The sequence below is a fragment of the Mus musculus genome, chromosome 14, assembly GCF_000001635.26.
Source record: "Mus musculus strain C57BL/6J chromosome 14, GRCm38.p6 C57BL/6J".
NCBI classification, from domain to species: domain Eukaryota; kingdom Metazoa; phylum Chordata; class Mammalia; order Rodentia; family Muridae; genus Mus; species Mus musculus.
Genome location: NC_000080.6, coordinates 76472026 through 76493641, shown reverse-complemented (window position 1 = coordinate 76493641; position 21616 = coordinate 76472026). Strand labels below are relative to the sequence as shown.

Here is a 21616-nt window from a genome sequence, read left to right as displayed (position 1 = left end):
GGGATGTGCGGCTGACATCACAGTGTCCCTAAGAACTCCAGTGTGGATGTGACAGCAATGGGTACTACAGCCCTCCCCACAGCCTAGGCTAGCTTCTTCAACAATCATTGGGATACGTCTTACCTTCTGAGAAACATTTTCCTGCCCAGAAGTACAAATAATTAATGTTTCCCAACCATAGAACTGGTTGTCTCAGTTTATGCAGTAGACACATGAGGGAACTTCTTGGTTGATTCTTGGTTTAGATAATTCCATGAAGCCCTGTGATTCTTATCAGGAGTTCACATGTTTAAGTAGCTGTTAAAAATTACTTCTGACCAAGTGAGGAAGACTCAACACATACATTGGTTTCCACCTACATACTACTAAAGACAAAAAGAATGCAGTTTTAGCCACATAAAGACAGAAGAAACATGGTAAAGATATCAATTCCGTCAATTTTCAAAGATGAGGGGGGTGCCATCAAATCAAAGACTAAACAAGCCGTAAGGTGAACTGGAAGACAGTTGAAAGCCATCAGTGAGCCCAATGTTTAGAACACACATGCTCCGAGAAGTCCAACATCCAGATGAGCCAAGCCTGGAGCACAGACACCCACTCACGCCTTCAGCAGCCCATGAGCCTCTAGTGTAAGCAGCGGTCACTGCCAGGGAAACGATGCAGTGTGGGACGCTTCACGTCTCAAACGTCTGCACAGATTCAACATGGCAGGACAAGAGGGGTCTGCATGGAGGAGGAGCTGGCCTTCAAAGTGGCACTGTGAACATTGACAGAACTAAAGAGAAACTGAGGACGTATCTCAGACAAGAACAGAACGAGGGAGAGAAGGAGGGAGGACACGAGAGAGCAGTTACTCAGATGAGCTGACATCGTCAAAGAAGAGAACCAGGCAAAGGTTAAGGATCATAAAATAATCTGAGTTTCTACAGCTACAGATGCTGACTCTGGTCTATCAAGACAGCATGGACCATGGATGTTTCTCATCTGGTGTAGATTTCGGTCACAAGAAACCCGACAGTGCCAGCAGCAGCTGTACCAAGCCACCAGGAGCTACCTCAGTCCACAGCTGTGTCTCACAAGGCCAGCATTTCACATTTCATGCTTCTCCAAATCTTAGCGCTTCTATATCAAAAAAGTATGATTCAATGTCCCAAAGATGGCTAGTCTCCCTGTTTTACTATCAAACAGCGAATGCAAAGGAAAAAAGTATGAAGAAGCTAGGGAGAGATCAGCCATCTCCCCTGGAGGAGGCAGAAGGGAACCCTTGCCATGTGCATTGTCAGTGGTCTATACACCCCCCACCCCCCACCCCGAGAGAGACAGACAGACAGACACGGGGGTGGGGGTGGGGGCGGGGTGGAGACTGTTGTAAGCAAGTGCTGCATTGTCATTTGGGACAATGACTGAAAAACAGAACAACTGGAAAGACTGTTAAGGTGACTGACATGTAGATGGCAGTGAATAAGAAATCAATCAGAAATAGCCCTCTTCCATAATCAGAGAAATAATTTTCTCCATAAAGACCAGAATTTGGCAGATCACGATTTCTTCCAGGCTAAGGTGGCTGAGTAGTTTCAGGCCCCCTGGCTTCCAGAGCCTTCAGCTACAGGTGAGACAGATAAGAAAACAGCCAGAGAATTCACCAGTGAAACCAAGGTTACCTGAAGAAGGCAGCCACACGTCCCACCAAGCTTTCAATCTTACTGAAACACCACCTATCATAGTCATATCTATCTTACAGACCCAAGAAACAGGCCCACTGGCACTTCTAGATGATTATTTATATTATTGGATAGACTTGGAAAACTTTTAATGTCTATTTATGGCAAAATAAGAAAAAAATTCTAGGGTTTGCTTTTATTTTCCAAGGACACCAGTGACGTCTTTTTACTTCAGTCACTGTGCCCATCACATCTGATCCTCTCGCTTCTCATGGAGGATGACAGAAGTCACTGTACCCATCACTTCTGATCCTCTCACTTCTCAGTGGGAAAATGACAGAAGAAGTTACTCATGTTCTCCTAACAGCACAGTCCTACATGGCCTTGGGAGATAAGCCGAAGTAACCTCTCCATTTAATCTCAACGTACTGTGTCTCAACTGCGACTTTGTTACTTTGGACCTTCAAGTCTCTCTCTCTCTCTCTCTCTGTGTGTGTGTGTGTGTGTGTGTGTATGTGTGTGTGTGCACGTGTGAATGCACACCTACACTTGTGTGTATCTCAAACCTTACAGCACATTCGTGGAGGTCAGAGAGCAATCTGTAAGTGTGGGTTCTGTCTTCCACCCTGTGGGTGGGGTGTTCTCCATCAAGTGCATAATGCCAGGTTGGCAAGCAGTCCTCTGCCTGATGTACTACCTACCTAGTTGGACAACACTGATTGCTTTTAAAAATACAAGGCCAGCCTGGTCTACAAAGTGAGTTCCAGGAGCCAGAGCTATACAGAGAAACCCTGTCTTGAAAAACCAAAAAAATAAAATAAAAATAATAAAAATACAGCCTTGTATACAGTCAGATTTGGGGCTCTGGAGTTAGACCCTGATTTAAATTTCCCCAATCATTTCTTCCTGTGTAAAACAGGGATATCATATTTTATACTTTTGCTCTGACAATTAAAAGAAATGACATAGGAATCTGGAGTTTCCTATAGGAATTCCAGCCATGATCTTGTGCCCTAAGTTATCTGGCTTCTGCGGTAATTGGAGCTATTTAAGAGACCTACACATTTCTTTACATAGTTTTGAAAGTAGAAAGTTTCTTGAGAGTGCCCAATACTCAAAATTATTGTAAATTACCAACCAACTTTTTCTCAACTATAACATCCACCGTTTTACAATGTGTTACCCCTTTCTAAACACCGGATCGTTACCTAACTGTCCAGCTGACTCAGGAGTTTAGTGAAGCGGAAGCCTGATGCTGGCTTCCACAGTAGCTCCAGGCCGAGTCTTAGCATCTTTATTTTACAGCTCAACCAGAACACTCTCACTTTCCTAACACTTAGCTGACATCCTATACTATGCTGCAGTTCTCTTGGCTTCTGTCAAGGCTACATGGACTCCGTGCCCTCTCCTGAAGCGAGATGTCCTTCGAGGTTCTCCTCTAGTAGAGCGAATGTATGTTCTCCAGAAAGATAACAGACCGTCTGCCCAGAATAAACCATGGGGGTAAAATAGACTTACCCTAAAAAGCTTTCACCAGAAATCATTCGTAGGAACTCAAAAACGTTTTAACCTGTGTAATGCAGAAGAACACCGCTTTACACGGCATTAAGGAGAACCTTAGGCAATCCCAAGATACACGGAGATATACAACTCCAGAGCTCACCACTCGGACCTACAAGGCGCACCTGGAACACCCGTCCAAGTGCCTGTCAGTGCTTGATACAGGCTCTATCTGCACATCAAAATGAGCACAGAAAAGCATGCCCCAGGTACACACACCATACACACAACCCCTCAAACCTAAAGAAAGGAAAACAGGGCAAAGAGACAATGTCAGTTGGTAAAGATTCTTAGAAATTAAAAACACCTGTTTACCTGAGAAAAGTAAAATGTTGCAAGTTAATGCATAATTTTAATCTAAATTTTAGGTGTACTTATGAACTCGAACATTTAAAAATTTGTAAGAGAGATCACTTAGCCAGACATGGTGGTATGCACCTGTCCTCAGTACTTGGGAGGCCGAAACAGGAGGGCTGCTAACAGGATTGCCACCAAAGGTCGAAGCCAGCCTGAGCTACGTAGTGAGACTGAGGCGTGTGTGTGTGTGTGTGTGTGTGTGTGTGTGTGTGTGAGAGAGAGAGAGAGAGAGAGAGAGAGAGAGAGAGAGAGAGCGCTCTTAGTTACCTTTTAGTCCTCCCTCATCTAAGCTAATCTGAACCCTAACTGTAAAAACTCAAGTTTAACATTTACTCTGTCACCAAAGCAGGTCTGCAGAAGAGCGGCCCAGATGAGCTGCAGGTCTGTGGCTGATCGTACCAGACTCTGAGTTAGAAGTGGATTCAGTTTTACAAGTGGAAGGGGCGAGGCTGTCCACTAAGGCTTGGTCAGAGCAAAAGCAATCAACTGCTGAATCCCGTGACGGGGAGATTGGTTCCTCTGCAGATGGCATAGAGCAACCATTTTGATGTGTGGCTTTTGATTAGAGGATTTCAGAATGATATGAATATATTATACCTAGGGCCACATAAACCTCTCTCCAGGGTAGGGGCTGAAAGTGCCAAGAGTTTTAGAAACCCTGGCACGGTCTTTCCCTGGCAGCCCAAGAGAGAGCAGTGTGCAGCAGTCACTGAGTGAGCAGCAGACACTGAACACAGTGCTTCCACTGTATCCAACCAAGCTTGGAGTCAAGCCAAGCCACCAGGAGTCCTTACCAGGTTTCACCGCCATCTACTCAACCTCCCCTCAGCCTACTGGCCCTGAGCCCCCTTCTCTCTGTGCTGCATCAGGCCTGGAGCCCTGAACTTCAAGCTTCTCTCTGTACTGCATCAGGCCTGGAGCCCTGAACTTCAAGCTTCTCTCTGTGCTGCATCAGGCCTGGAGCCCCGAACTTCAAGCTTCTCTCTGTACTGCATCAGGCCTGGAGCCCTGAACTTCAAGCTTCTCTCTGTGCTGCATCAGGCCTGGAGCCCCGAACTTCAAGCTTCTCTCTCTACTGCATCAGGGCCACCTGCCACCCCTGCCCATCACAACGCCACCAGCATGCCACTCTGCTCTTTTGGGCAGCTTTTATATCAACCCTCAGAGTTCGCAGCTAGAGGGAGCCGGAACCAGCTTTGTATCTACCAGGTGCTCTGGTTACAAGGCAGCTCTTTTGAGCGGCTGCCTTATTTTTACAGTGTGAACAGTAAACGTTAAAGGCCTTCACTCAATGTGGGAACAGCTCACCCAACAGACTCCAGCAGGAAGGCAGGGAGGGAGGGAGTGAATCCCTGAACCAAGCCGGGTTAAGTGACCTTTCGCCTTACCTTAAAGCCTTTGTCATGAGCTCTCTCCTTACCCACACAGATCTTGGCAGAGTAGGAAGCTCTAGTCACCTAACAGTGACACAGTCTCTGCCTAACGGAAGGGCTACGGCTGAGTGGTGGCTCTTAACTGTGGCTGAACTCTACAAACAAGCAGGCAGCTTTTATAAAACACAGATGCTCGAACCTGACCCTGACCCTGACCCTCAGATTCCAATTTCCCGGTGTGGAGTTGGCTTCCCAGGTGATTTGCTGGTGTGAAGCCAGGCTAAAAAGCTAATAAACAGGATCCAGCTGGAGCTCACTGGCTGGGGATGGGTAGAGAAGCCTTACCCAAAAGGTAAGTAAGCCAGTCACAGCGATGAGACAGCAGTCCTAACCACAGGGTGAGCCCAAGGCTCCGCAAGACAGAAAGGCCGTATGGCCCACAGCTCTCCAAAACCTCCCGTCCTGCCCCGGCATTGATGAGACAGTATCTGCTCTGTCTGGCAAGTCAGCAGAGGCCAGGAATCCCATTTGGCCTTCTGTGATCAGAGGACTCCGGCAGGAGCCATCTTGAGGGGCAACATACAGATCCCCTCCCTGGTGCCCAAGAATGAGAACAATCCTGAGCCAGGGATTCCGAGTTCAAGCCCCCCAGCCCCATCGGGGGAGACAGGCAGGAAAGGCAGTCGTGGCAGGGAAGGCCTGACACTGCCGTACCAAAGGCGGAAGCTCGGCACAGGCAGTGAAGCGTCGGGGAAAGGTAGCCTACCGTTGTTGCCAAAGAGCAGATTTTTATCAACGGGCATCAGCTCTGGAGCTGGACGGTCCTGGGCCTGAGGTTGTCAGGTAGATCAACCTCTGAAGCCACCCTCCTGCTTCGAGGCTCCCGGCTGTGAGGCCTGGGAACTCGGGGGCTCCCGTGGAACACCAGACCAGCACAGCCTGGTGATTAGGGTTAAAAGTACGCTTTCACTTTCAAGATTTACAAAGGCGGGTCATGTGCATGAGAATCTCACGGCTACACTCTCTCCCACTCCCTTCACATTTGGAAAGACACCTCAAAGCAACAACTTGCCACAACAGGGGGCTAGAACTGGGGGGTCCCCGCCCGGTCCACATAGAACACAGCTAAGGAGGACTAGCAGAGGCCCCTCACAGGCAAGGAAGGAAAGCTTCGAAAGGGAAGGCAGCTCTAGGATATCACACACCCCACACAGGCTAGGCTCTGCGCCCGCCTCTTCCCTACTGCATGCACTGAAGTCTCCAATCCCCAGCACCGCAGTCTCCACCGCACCCTAACCCTTCGCGGTACTTACTTTCTTCCTTCTTTCTTTCTTTCTTTCTTTCTTTCTTTCTTTCTTTCTTTCTTTCTTTCTTTCTTTCTTTCTTTCTTTCTTTCTTTCTTTCTTCCTTCCTTCCTTCCTTCCTTCCTTCCTTCCTTCCTTCCTTCCTTTCATGTCTTTCTTACTCAGAGCCATCATCTCTACACTCACCCTGGGGAATGAATTGCTACCTCCCCAGTCCCATCTATGTTGACTTCATGGTTCTGTTTCACAGCCGTTGGTAATGATTTCCGGCTTGTAATCAATCCTAAGTTCATTCCGTATCCTGCTCAGCTTGGTGGTGGCACAGCAGTCACAGTGTTGGCCCCTGGCTGCGGGGTACCGGGGATTTACCCTCAAGAGTAAACTGATGGTAAAAAGAGCCCCAAATAACCAACAGATGGACAAGCCGCAGAGCAGGGACCTACACAACACAAGTAGGCACAGCACGTGACTTCTCCAACAGATCCAGCCCCTGACCGCAGATACAGGCCTGGGGAAAACGGGAGGATGAAGACTTCAACTCTATTTGTAAAATGTGAAACGACACCCACCCCACAAACAAATGAGAGTAACAGAGCAATCAGTTCAGGACCTGGAGCAGAAAGCCAGCAACACAGTGAGTACATGGCCAAGTGAGTGAGGAAAACCAGCAACTTAGGAATAGGGCAAAACCCAGCAAACAAGACGGCAACATGTAACACAAATTCAGTCCAGAAACAAAAATTCTGAAGGACAAATAAGAAATTTGGGGAATAAAAAGGCCATGAATCAAATAAAAGCCAACGGATGGACCAAGAGACAAAGGTTACCAGTAAATACTTCATGCATACATCAGTAAGGAGGAGGATGTGATCATGAGTCCCAAGAACCCCAATAAGATCTAGAGAACACATCTAAGAGCCCACGGGATAGAACAAGGAGCTGAGAGAAAAGCTAAAGGAACAGAAATCCACCCAAGAAAATCCCAGGCATTTCTGAAGTCTGCAAAAGAACAGACATCTAGGGCCCAGAAGAATTGAGAATCCTAAACAGGTATGGCCAAAGACGAACCTCTCCATCACACACCAGTCAAGATGCCAAACGCACCAAACTAAGAAACAGCATTGAAAACACCGAAGAAAACAAACAAATCAGCCAACCAGCTCAACTCACCTGGGAAAACAAGCACACCAAGAGCATCAGGTTTCTCACCCAAAACATTACAACTCAGCAAAGTGTGGCGCTGTACTTCAAGTCCCAAAAGTAAATAACTTTTGGGTAACGGTCTCCCACTTAGGCTAAAGAGGCTGGCTCTCGAGTGAGCTCTCCAGCCACCTGTCTGTTTACCTAATGCCGGGGCTCCAAGTAATCACAGCCACATTGGCTTTTTGTGCTGGGGAATTCTGAAAGACAGTCTTAACCAAGAGACTACAAGAAGGAACAAATGTTATAAACTAAAAAGAAAAAAAAAATCATGTGCAACACACTTATATGTGAATATAAGGGAAGAGAAAAAGACTTAATTCTCTAACCAAGCAGAGAAACAATTAACAAAATTAAAGGAATTCACTGATAAGTGGATATTAGCCCAGAAACTTAGAATACCCAAGATAACAATTTGCAAAACACATGAAACTCAAGAAGAAGGAAGACCAAAGTGTGGATACTTCGTCCCTCCTTAGAATGGGGAACAAAAGACCCATGGAGGGAGTTACAGAGACAAAGTTTGGAACTGAGACGGAAGGAAGGACCATGCAGAGACTGCCCCACCCGGGGAGCCATCCCATAATCAGCCACCAAACGCAGACAGTTGCATACGCCAGCAAGAATTTGCTGACATGACCCTGATATAGCTGTTTCGTGTCAGGCTATGCCAGTGCCTGGCAAATACAGAAGTGGATGCTCACAGTCATCTATTGGATGGAACACAGAGCCCCCAATGGAGGAGCTAGAGAAAGCACCCAAGGAGCTGAAGGGGTCTGCAACCCTGTAGGAGGAACAGCAATATGAACTATCCAGTACCCCCAGAGCTCATGTCTCTAGTTGCATATGTAGCAGAAGATGGCCTAATCGGCCATTATTGGGAGAAGAGGCTCTTGGTCTTGCAAAGATCATATGCCCCAGTTCAGGGGAATGCCAGGGCCAGAAAGTGGGAGTGGGTGGGGTGGGGAGCAGGGCGGGGGGAGGGTATAGGGGACTTTCGGGATAGCATTTGAATTGTAAATGAAGAAAATATCTAATAAAAATTGTTTAAATAAAAAAATTAAAGGAATTAACAAACATCTCTAATAACATTCCTAAATGTAAATTGAAAGATGAAACTTAGTTGAAAGGACAAAATCCAACTAGCTGCTGTCTCACGGGAAAGGGTCTCCTAGACAAAGACTGAAAGCACGAAGTCAGTTTACTAAGCAAATGGAAGCCTAAATTAGCAAGCAATCCAGCGCACGCACACACACACCATACACACACCACACAGATACACATCAAGGCTGGATACCTTAGAAAGGAAACGTCTAGACAAAATCAGAAAAGTAACGAAGGCAGATTCACCAGTGGACAGAAATAAAGGGCAGATAGATTCCGACAGGAACAACCCATTCTCATCAAGAAGTCGTCCAGACTAAAAGCCAATGAAGAAACTTGGGTTGATCTACAGCACTGATGTATTTACCAGAACACTGCGCCCAAGGCTGCAGAAGACCTTCTTCTCAGTAGTTCCGGAGCTTTCTCCAAAATGCATCACATTTTAGGTCACAATGAGACTACACACACACACACACACACACACACCACACACACACACACACACCACACCACACCACACCACACACACACACACCACACACACACACACACACACCACACACCACACACACATACATACCACACACACACACACACACCACACACACACACACACACACCACACACACCACACACACACACCACACACACACACCACACACACACACCACACACACACCACACACACACACACACACCACACACACACCCCCCCCACAGACACACACCACACACACAGACACACACCACACACAGACACACAACACACACACACACACACACACCCACACACACACACCACACACACACACACACACACTCCCCTGAAATGGTTCCTTGTCTCGAATCAGATCACAGTGGAACAAGACTTGGATTTAGCAGTAAGAGAAACCACAATAGCCACACAAATACTTGGAGATTGAACAATATTGTCTAGAACAGTCATTAAATCAAAAGGAAGATTTTGAGGTTCTAATAATCAAGTGAAAATGAAAGCATGACTTAGCTCTGGCTTGTAGCTGAGGCAGCTCCAAGATGAAAGGTCATAGTTCTAAGTACTTACATTAAAAAAAAAAAAAATCAGGTGGAGGGAGGGGTGGGGTGGGGTGGGGAGGGGTGGAGGCAGGGAGCTGGCAGGCAGGTGAAGGTACTTGCTGGCCAGGCAGGTGACCTGAATTTGTCCCCTAGAGCTGGCATGGTCTAAGGAGAAGGCAGAGGGCACTGCAGCAAGTTACCCTTTGACCTCTGTGTGTTCTGTGGCATGCGCACATAGACAGACACACATAAATAAATAAATAAATAAATAAATAAAATTAAAAAAATAACTGGAGAGGTCCCAAGTCAATAAATTAATGATGGACTTCCAGGTCTTAGAAAACAAGAAGAAGTCCAACCCCAAAGCTGTGGACAGAAAGAAAGAACGATGGAGCCAGAAGCCTGAAGAAATGCGAACACGTTGGTTCTTTGAGAAACATAAAATTAACAACCTTTTATCCTGACTAACCAAGGGAAAGAAAGACCTAAATGAATAGCTGAGATCAAATTCCAGTAAATTCAAATGGAATGCAAATGAGCACTAGTGTTTTGAAAATTATAACAAACAAACAAACAAATTTATGGAAGAAATGGAGATGCTGAAGTACAGAGCGCCGACCAAAAACTCAAGTCAGTGGGCACCAGCAAGCTGAGCAGATCCGCAACAAGCAATGATACTGAAAGAGCAACAGAAAGACAGTCCAGGCTTGGAGGCTCTCACTGCTTTTACCACTTTTAATAAACTGAGAGCTAACTGAGGGTCTGCAAACAATTCCATTAGGGCAAAGTCCCTTGACCTGAAGGGGGCCTGAGGACTTCACTACATTACAGGGAACTCTACCAAAGCCGCTTCTAGGAAGCCACTACTATTGTGCTATCAAAACCAGATAAGGATGGGGACACACATAGATGCTCGATTATGCGCTCAAGCAACCCCCCCACACACACACCACAGACAGACACACACACACACACCATACACACACCACACAGACACACATCAAGAATCCAGATGAACAATAGCACACACAAAATTTCAATAAGTACTTGCAAACCAATTTTCAGGAAACAGTAAGATCACAGCTACCATGACCACAGTGGCTTCCTTCTAGGGAATACAGAGATCAACAAAGGCAAATCAGTGAAGGACCACACTGGATGGCTTCCTCCACGGGAAGGAAAACACCTTGTCCTTGCTGGAGTAGAGATCTACTCTGCTTATGCCATTTGCCATTCCTGAATGTGACGCTTTTGCCAAAACCACCACCGGAGGACTGACAGAATGCCTTCCTTCTCCACCATCACAGCACGCTACACGGTATTGCTTCTGACCAGAGCAGTGCCACAGTGGCCCACCCGCCTTCCCATGCTCCCCACCCCCCTGAAGTAGCTGGCCTGACAGACAGATGGGATGAACTGCTGAAGACACAGTTACAATGCCACTCATTTAGGGGACAGCAGCTACAACCAACCAGTGTTGGCAAAGCTGTCAGAAGCATCTAGTGGGGAAACACAGAGCTTTTAATAGAAGATTCTGGAAGAAATAGGAAGAAATAGGATATCCACATGAAAAAGAATTAAACCAATCCCTAACTCCAGCCCCTTTCCCTCCCCCCGCCCCCATTCCTCATACTCATACACACACACACACACACACACACACACACACACATCAATTCAAAACTGATAAATGACTGTAACGTATGACTCGAAACTGACTCTGTTACACAAAACCACAGGGAACACAGCTCTAGATACGAGAATAGGCAAGGACTTTCTGGAGAGAATTTGGTTAGTACTGAAAGCAATCCAGTTTCCTCAGTACATGTATGAAATTAATTAAAAGATTTCTATACATCGAAGGATACAATCACAAAACTGGCTTCTGCTTAAGTGTTCTGTTCCTGACTCACCCCAAATAATAATAAATTCTACTTAACATTCTTTTCCTTAACCTCGCCTGGCAAGCCCTGCCACCACCCTGCCACAGCCTTATACAGCAAGGCTTCTAGATCAGCGTTACCCCGTGCTCTAGGGGGATGCAGGGGAACGCAGGCCTATGTATCCCTGCAGCCTGCTTTGCTGCAAGCCCTCGAGCGACTGTGGACACCTACAGGGCAGCCTTCCAGTCTGAAGCCTGGGACTCAGTCTGCACCCAGCTCAACTTCTTTATTAGACATTCAACAGCAATTCATTCTGACAAAATTCCTTCATTAAAAACAAGTGGATTTTAAGCTATATTAAAGATAACAAAAATTACTTAGGTGTGTAGGCTAACACATTGAGTCCTTATAATAAGATACTCGCAATGTTAGAAGTAAATGTCAGATTCCCTACTATCTCAGATGAGCTACATCGTTGGATAACGTGTTCTAAACACAGCTATATCCTGAACCTGATTCGTTTCACAGTGTAAAGTTAGCTTTACAAAATTCTGCCCTAGAGGCCCCAAGATTTTCAGCCAAGTCTAAAGTTAGTGTAAGGATAAGTTACAGGATTACAGTCTACTAAGGCAGTGGACCAATTACTCAAAAGCATATAATACCTAGCTAAAAGGAAAATGTTTACATTTTATAGTTATGAGATAAAGCTATCCATATATTTTAAGCACCTAGCCTCCGTATCTACACACCTGCCCACCACAAGGTTAAGAGTCCTGCTACTAGGGAAAGCTGGGAAGAGAGGCTCAAGTGTCCATGGTCCATGGTCAGGCAAAACGTAGCTCCTGCATAACGGCTGGTGGCTTCTCTATAGTGTGCGTGTAAGAGACAGTGCAGCCAGTGCAACACTGGGGGAAACACTCCCATGACTTGATAACTACTGCAGCCATGTGTAAAATCCACAGCAGAGCCAGTGTTGGGACATTACAGAGACCCAGAAAAGCAGAGGGCTGCCTTGAATCATCAGTACCTTAGCCACTGCTCTCTCAGCGCTCATGAAACCACAGATAGGATCTTAATCTTGGGCCAGTGAATTCTATGTATTACCTTTATTTTTTTAAAGAATTACTTATTTTATGTATGAGTACACTGTCACTGTCTTCAGACACAGCAGAAGAGGGCATCAGATCCCATTACAGATGGTTGTGAGCCACAATGTGGTTGCTGGGAATTGAACTCAGGACCTCTGGAAGAGCAGTCAGGGCTCTTAACCGCTGAGCCATCTCTCCAGCACCTATAAATTACATTAAGACTGGAAAAACATGCAAATAACTAATGGCAGGAACAACGTCAGTAGACAACTTGGCTACCGTACAGACTCACAAAACCACCACAGACCCGGAAGCAGGGAAGAGCGAAGCTTTGATGAACACTAATGTTCTGGTCCAGGAGACAGACGACTTACCCAATGCTGTGTCACCAGAACCACAAACTGCTTTGAACAGCCAAACTCAGTGTGAGCCACCCCCGTACTCCGTGTCATCTCCTCCAAACAAACTGTCTACACACGAGAGGCTCAAGGACTGCAGGAAAGACCCCTTAGCATACTTTAGATGAGACCTTACATCTACAGGACGCCTCTCCCAGCACCACGGTGTGTCACCTTGCCACAGTGGCCTGTGATAAATAAAACTCAAGACGTCACAGTGCCTTCCTCCCCTCAACCGATATGACAAAACCCCTGAGAGAAGGCAGGGCTGGCCTGCCACTGTGTGCTATTTAATTTTGCAGAAAGCAGCCATGTTCTATCACACTAGACTAGAGACCAGCACTTGGCATTATTAATAGGAAAACTAACGCAAATAAAGGAAAAAAAAAAAAAAAGCAAGATGGAATCAGGCAGCGTTTAACTGCCCAGGTGCATGCCCTTGCCAGGGCCTCTATCCCTTCCCTTCCACCCCTCACTGCTCCATCTTAGTCCTTAGTCTACGCAGTCACTGCTATCTAGAGGGTTTCCTGATAACAACCACACTACATTGTACCGTTTAAGACACCAGGAAAGCCTGGGATGAGGCTCAGAGAGCATTCCATCATAAAAGTTAAACTGTAAAGCTCTGCTATATAAAACAGTTAACATTTAACAGAAAAACTTTGATTTCTGCATAACCACGAGCTTGCTCTGCACGGAACCAAAGGGAACCTACAAACATACAAGCCTGCCACCTTGTGGAACACATGCAGAATTACAACCTCCGAGCTAAATGTACTAAAATATACTAGATATTAAAAAACAGTAATCAAGATAACATATCCATTCTAAAACATTAAATATTAGTGGAGAGGTCCACTAGCATTCATTCAACTGGTTGTTATTAATGTTTTATTTAGTGAAATCATTTGGAATCAAAACTAAAGTTTCTCTTTAGACATGAGCAGAATTGCTCCCGTAGATAGTGGAATAAACTTGGGGTCTCATCCCCTCTTAGTTACAATAGCCACCACCTATGCTTAATGAACACAACACGGCAACTCCACTGCCCACCAACAGCACCACTGGACCAATTTTACCCTATGAAGGAGAATTCCTATACAATCTTTACTATTTCATAATTAGACTGCAATGAGTCCAAACTCTCAGAAGAATCTACTCATTACTTCTTGATAACAAACTGCCACAAAAGAGCCTGGTCTAAAATAGCGAATAAAAGACAGAAAAAACCATTGACTTTTTCCGAGTACCTGCTGCAGTCATGGATTTTTCAGAAAGCAGTAGCCTTTGGGGAAACACAGCCTCCTTTGACGCTGAGGGTTAGCCGTGGCTCTTGTGAGAACATGGGCTGCCAGGTTACAGAAACTCCTTGTGAATGTGGCTCAGTGCGATCCACAGAGCTTCCGATGGCCCTGGGTCTGGTCCTTTCCGGGTTCCTATAACAGTCTGCGTGTCCACCTTGGGGAGGAAATAATCCTACGGCCTAAGGGACTGACAAACTCTTAGAACAGTGCTAATGTACTTCCTGCTTCCAAGGATTTAGTTATTAAACCTGGACAGGATGGACAAAAGCTACAGAGACAAAAATGGAGAATCTGTTCCAAACGTCTTTTTTTTCAGATAAGGATTCCATCTTTTGGCGAAGTGTTTTCCTTTGTTCTGTTTTGTTCTTCACAAACAACAAAACAAAACTTGTAGGCGAGAAGCAGGGAGATCATTACTTTTTTTTTCTGCTCTACAATTCCATCTGAAGGAAACTGGAAAACTGACTATCTCCAAATCTCCAGAGAAAGGCTTCTCTCTCCCGTTGTGAGCCAGCATTCCTCAGGATGAGTCAGCATTCCTCATGCTGAGTCAGAGTCTCCCCCCACCTTCCTGTCCGGCCCTTCAGCCCCTCAGCCCCTCAGCACCAATGGCATACAATGGTATATCTGTGTCTCTTTCCCTCTTACCCACACACACACAGCAAACATCTAAGCACCGGGTCTTAAGAACGAAAACATGAGGAGCCACAGTTACCCTCCGAGTATGGTATTAATAATTCAAAATGGTTTAAGCTCTGGTATCAAAGTTAAGAGCTAACTGTGCTATTCAACTCAATTTCTTTTCTCTCTTTCTCTTTCTCTTTCTCTTTCTCTTTCTCTCTCTCTCTCTCTCTCTCTCTCTCTCTCTCTCTCTCTCTCTCTCCCTCCCTCCCTCCCTCCCTCCCTCCCTCCCTCCCTCCCTTCCTTCCTTCCTTTCTTTCTTTCTAAAGTCTTACTCTGGGTGTGGTAGCACACACCTTTAGTCAAAGTGCTAGGGGTTTAGAGGCAGGTGGAGCTCTGTAATTTGAGGCCAGCCTGGTCTACATAGCAAGGAGAGCTAGACAGTGAGAGAGCCTGCCTTTAACAAAAAAAGGGGGGGAGGGGAGAAAGGGAGGGAGGGAGAGGAGGAGGAAAGAGGGAGGGAAGGTCTCACTGGATGGCACTTGCTGGTTGGGAACTCTATGGAGAACAAACTGTTCACATCTCCCTATCCCCCTGCCCCTGCTTCCAAGCTGCTGGACTTGCTCATGACCTTGTACCGTCACGCTAGGCTTTAGAAAGAATCTCATGTAATTTATCTGCCAACTGAAGCAAAAGACTCCTCTTGTCACCATCGCCATCCAGTCCTCCAAGTATTTTTAAAGTAGCTCTTAAGATTTCCTAACTAGGGCTGGCGAGATGGCTCAGTGGGTAAGAGCACTGACTGCTCTTCTGAAGATCCTGAGTTCAAATCTCAGCAACTACATGGTGGCTCACAACCACCCACAATAAGATCTGACACCCTCTTCTGGTGTGTCTGAAGACAGCTACAGTGTACTTATGTATAATAATAAATAATAAGTCTTTGGGCCATAGCAACCAGAGCAAGTGGGGTTGACCTAAAATTTCAATTCCCAACAGCCATATGAAGGATCACAACCATTTATACAGCTACAGTGTACTCATATATATGAAATTGTAATATCCAAAATAAATTCAAGACTACCCAGTACCTTCCCCCTTCAAAAGGACTTTCCAAACTGTACTAGCAGGCCAAGTACAGAGTCAGATAAAAAAGCTGGCTGACTAAACAAATATAGAAACATAGTTTTAACGGTCAAAATTACTAAGCTTCCAAAACAAGATTAACAATTCCTTTGTCCCGCCTCATACTAAAAACCTCAAGGACAGACAAAATGAGAGTCACCCTCCACAAACCAACCAGTATCTAAAAAGGTTATTGGCTACACCAATTAAAATAAGCCAGACTAAACTGGTGCCTATATCTGGCCCTTACAGAGTTATAAAAAGTGTGTCCTTTCTTTGTTCTGGGTCTCTCCTCCAGCCTGCGTGCTGAGAGGGGGTTCCCCAACCTGTTGGATAAGTAAATTCCTCATGCGTTTTGCAACGATGGCAATTTCTGTGGTCTTTGTGAGTGAGGGTCTTTTGATAAGCTACAACAAAATAAATAGATAATTAAAAAAAAAAAAGATTTCCTAACTAAGAAAAAGAAAACAAAATGGCTGAACTGGACTTAATGCCAACCTCCAAGAGGACAGCAGCCAACTGCCTCCCCAGGTAAAAACCAGTGTGTGGGGGAGTGGGGGTGGGGAGCCAGTTCATCCCTTACTAGAGCCACAGTTAGTACTCACAACGCTCTTATCTCTAGATCACAGTACAGGCTTCATGTATACAATGGTGGCCGTCCTCCAAGCCTGCCTTTGCCCCCGCTCCCCACACCAGGTCCAACTGACACTCCTGGGGGACCAACAAGTGCTTCAGATGAAAGTTCTCAAGTTCCATCTGACCCTCGAGGCAGTTTCTACTTAAAGGGGAAGCAGCCTAATTTATTTATGGTGACACACTATGACAGAAAGAGTAAAAAAATGCCATGATACATGGTAGAGGTATTTACCCCATTTCAAAGGGTTAAGGGGCACAGGAGATTGTCATGGGGCTTTCCGAGTTAACCGTTATGACCTCTGTTGACCATATCTACCCAACCCTAGACCTCAGAGAGATTCAGTGAGAGTTTCCGCAGGCCTTGAAATGTGTTTGTATGGCGAGAGGAAAACTAGTGGTAAACAGCAAAAGGATTTAGGAATGAAGGAAGACTTGGGGAGGAGAAAATCTAACAGGGAAGGAGGGAGGAGAAAAGATTAGGAGGAAAGGAGGGTGGGAAGGAAGACATGAAGAGGGAGAATAGGAGGGAGGACAGAGGAGGGAGGAAGGAGGAGAGAGAGGAGGGAGGAGGGAAGTAAAGAAGGGAGGAGGGAAAGAGGAGGGGAGGAGGGAGAAAGAAAAGAGAAAAGAGCTGACAGGAAGAGGGAAGGGAGAAGTTGAGGGAAGGAGAGAGGGAAGAAAGGAGGAAGAGGAAAGAATGGAGGAGGGAGGAGAGAAGAGGGAGGAGGGAGGAGGGAAAAGGACCCAGTGTCCCAAATAAGCCGATGATGACAATTGCCACCAAAACATAGATCATACAGTCACTGAAAATTAATATTCTAACAGAGCTTGAGGGCAAAACAGATTTAGGGTTTTCAAACTCAACCACGATGTGATCACTGGTGTAACAGGAAACGAGGCACTGATGTCCACCCAGCTCCTACTTCAGCAACCACAGAAGCAAACCGTACGCGAACCGTAAAGCCACGGGTGCAGCTTCTTTCCAAGAACCCAAGGACCAAACCATCAAAATCGCCTCAGAAAACACAAGTGTTAGCTCTACGTCCGTGGACAAAGTATAAATTTGTAACATAATATATGTAGGTAACTATTAAAGTTGACTCTCCTTTTTTTGTTGATTATCTAAAAATCGTCAATATGCAAAAGCAATGATCGTGTGCGCTAGTATTTTACTTTTATATTTTAATTGTGTGTTTGATATGTGTGTATTTGTGGTATGTATGTGTGAATACAGTATGCGTGTGGGGGAGGTATGTATGTATGTGTGCAGTATGCACAGGTATGTTCTCCCTGCGCATGTCGTGGGGAGGACAGACATCAACACTACCTGTTTCCCCACCACTCTCCACCTTATTCTTTGAGACAGGGTCACTGAGCCTGGAGCTCACTGTTTTGGATCTGGCCATCTCCACCCTCTAAGCTTTTATGTGGGTGCTGGGAAACACAACTCAGGTTCTTGTGTCTATGTAGCAAACTTGGTGCCATCTCCTCGCTACATATTTATTACAAAAGAGTATTCGTAACTACATGACTCGACACATCGACCATTGTGAATAAATGCTGTTGGTGAGTACTGCACACCTATAGCCCCAAACACTTGGAAGATTGAGGCGGACAGACCATAAAGTTCTAGATCAGCCTAGGCTATAGTGAGACCCACTAAAGAAGCCGCATGGGGGCTGGAGAGATGGCTCAGCAGTTAAGAGCACTGACTGCTCTTCCAGAGGTACTGAGTTCAACTCCAAACTCCCACATGGTGGCTCACAACCATCTGTAATGGGGTCTGATGCCCTCTTCTGGTATCTGAAGAGAGCAATGGTGTACTCATATACATAAAATAAATTTTAAAAAAAGATAAAAATAAACACATGTAAAAACAAATAATAGAGGCCTTCTACTCAGAGATAATCCTTAAGTTTAAAAACATAGCCAATGTTAAAGTATAATCGCTTAATACTTAATAATTAAAGCTAGCATAAAAATAGACTTTTCAGGCTGGAGAGATGGCTCAGCAGTTAAGAGCACTGACTGCTCTTCTGAAGGTCCTGAGTTCAAATCCCAGCAACTACATGGTGGCTCACAACCATCTGTAATGAGATCTGATACCCACTTCTGGTGTGTCTGAAGTGTACTACAGTGTACTTAGATATAATAAATAAATAATTAAAAAAAATTATCCTAAACACATCTTACTAAGAAATTAATCATCATTGACCAATCAAAGTTAAAGTTAAAATCATTCTAATGTATTTTCTAAGATGGAGAATAAAAATAACATCACTAGCCAGGCAGTGGTGGCGCACACCTTTAATCCCAGCACTTGGGAGGCAGAGGCAGGTGGATTTCTTAGTTCGAGGCCAGCCTGGTCTACAAAGTGGGTTCCAGGATAGCCAAGGCTACACAGAGAAACCCTGTCTCAGAAAAAAGAGAGAGAGAGAGAGGAGAGAGAGAGAGAGAGAGAGAGAGAGAGAGAGAAAGAAAAAAGAAATTAAGTTCTGGGGGCTGGAGAAATAGCTCAGCAGTTAGGAGCACTAACTGCTCTTCCATAGGTCCTGAGTTCAATTCCCAGAAACCACTTGGTAGCTTGCAACCAACCCCAACCGTAATGGGATCTGATGCCCTCTTCTGGTGTATCTGAGAACAGCAACAGTGTACTCATAAATAAACAAATCTTTTTTTTTTTAAGAAGTTAAATTCTAAAACAATAAAATAACAACTATAACTTTAGACACAGCTCCCCCATAATTACTGTGCACTCAATACTGGGCAGACCTGTACACCAAGGTAGCAACAATAAGTTTTCATGTAGAATAAAACTACAAAATGTGTTAAGAAACACAAGAAACAAAATGTAGCTAACCTTGAGGTTTAAAAAGGCTAGAACAAGCTAACAAAATCTTACATAAATTGTATGTTAACATACCGAAGTTTGGTTAGCCTGAGAATTTGAGATTATTTCTCTAAACCAAAGTATATGGAAGGACCCAGAAATGCTGAATATGAGAAGTGAAAAAGGCAGCAAATGAACTCAAGAAACTCGAAATAACCTCGCTCAGCCCGTTTTAATCCAGTAGTCTTTGTCACCATGATCAATTTGAGTGTTTTAAACCAAGAAGTGTGAACGGTAGCATGATCAGTAAGTTTTAAAGCTATCAAGAACATTCCTCGGACTACTCTGAAGTCAGACTTCCAAACACTGGCTAACCTGGAACAGACACTGTCGTTAGAACAGCCAAACACCCAGATTCCACACAGCAGAGACTAAATGAAAGTCCCCACAGCAATGCCCCAGCTATGGGACAAGGCTTCAGGGGAAAACAAAAAACAAAAACAAAAAAAAAAACAGATCCAGATGTACACCAAGAAGAAATTATGCCTACAAGACAGCAGGTGGCGCCAACACACCATGTCCTATTAGAATGCCTTCCATATCCTACAACTTATTTCTATATGTAGAACCCCTGCTACCTAATGATTTTATTTATGTAATACTTTGTAATTTTTAGGACATTGCTTTCATTACTCTGAATACACAGGCACTTTATACACCCATTACAGCTATTTTTAAGATGCATTGCTTTAATAAAAAAAATTAGGAAATGTTAAATATAAGAAATATGCTGCCACAAAGCTCCACGTTTAAAAAAGCAATGCCTAGAGTAGAAAGCCATCTGTGTGTGAAAAGGCCGTGATGAGACCTTACTCTGTTAACCTAAACTTTAAATTTAAAGTACATGTAGAGTAAAATGGAGTAAGAACGGAGAGAGTATGAGCAGGTAAAGCCGAAAGTGCATGAATGCACTGAAGCGCCCTCAACTCAGCCTCACAGGCGGAAGATAGCTCCCGTCAATTCCAGAAATGCTAACATCTTCTTTGAAACCAGTTCCTTCTATAAGAATTTCATTTCTACATGGGACTATGCAGAACATGATCATTTGCAAGCTGCAGAGTATACCACACAGTCCTCGTCCCCTGCCCCACTAACCCATCCCAAGAGCTTCCAACTGATGTAGACGTGCACAGAACTTTAGTTGGTCTGTGGCAAGAAATGTGCCTGAGCATTTCTTTCTTGTTAGTCTAGGATGGAAAGGCAGCTAATGACAGAAATGGCTAAGCCTGTAATAATCACAGCAAACACAACGGAATGTTGATAGCATGAGGCAACTACACACCATTCTAGAAGTTAGTCCAGTTGTTGACTGCTACTGCACCACACTGACACTGGCTGAGGGGTGCCTCCCACGGCACTGTAAGTCAACAGAGGCTGCTCACCATGGGGTATGTGTCTTGAAACCACAGAAGACACATGGTGCTCCACTTACATGACATCACAGGACGACGGACAGAAAATAAAACTTAAGAGAATGGGAGCTCTGCCTGTTTGTCATTAAGGAGTCGTAGTGGGAGGCAGTGATGGTGGACGTGATCCAGAGACGTTGGCACGACCTAGACATACACATACTTGTAAGGTTTTAAGTAACATTCCAAGTACAAGTTTGCTGGGGGGGGGGGAAGTAATATAAACAGAATACTAAACAAAAGCTAAGCCCTCTCCCATCCCCTCCCCATTCCTGCTTAAACGTTTAGTTCTCAGCATTCTCATTTTCGTAGAAGCCCATCTGAAACCCCACTAGTTGGTAACCACACTGAAAATATAATCTTTTTCCAAGGGAGAGTTTGAACAGAAGTACCCTACATTTGTAATTGCTGTTCCCAGAAGGACATGAATTACTAAACGAAAATTTCAGTGGTAGGCAGGAATCTCCTCCCCGAGTGTTACTGTCAGACAGGTCTCAGAGACACCCAAGGCAGCACAGGCTCCCGTCACCGCTCCTACCTACCTACAATAGCTCTGCAGCGATAGCGTGCTGCAGAAACTCCACAGGACGCAGATCAATCTGAAACTGCCCGGAAAGTCCCTGCTGTCACAGTGCTGAAGGGGCAAGGCGGACTGCAGCCAGAGAAAG

The 21616-nt window shown here is 45.1% G+C and overlaps 1 protein-coding gene across 7 annotated transcripts in view; it reads right to left on the bottom strand.

The window, feature by feature from the left end:
* Positions 1 to 21616, bottom strand: part of Tsc22d1 (TSC22 domain family, member 1) — a 92805-nt gene that overhangs the window by 14124 nt on the left and 57065 nt on the right. The window contains exon 1 of one of the 7 annotated variants that reach the window (NM_001177751.2): positions 4967 to 5206. The exons of the other annotated variants lie outside the window; for them this stretch is intronic. Coding sequence (NP_001171222.1) covers positions 4967 to 4983 — 17 coding nt within the window. The 5' untranslated portion in view covers positions 4984 to 5206. Of the gene's footprint in view, positions 1 to 4966; positions 5207 to 21616 lie in introns of those variants that run through there. 7 annotated transcript variants of the gene reach the window in all.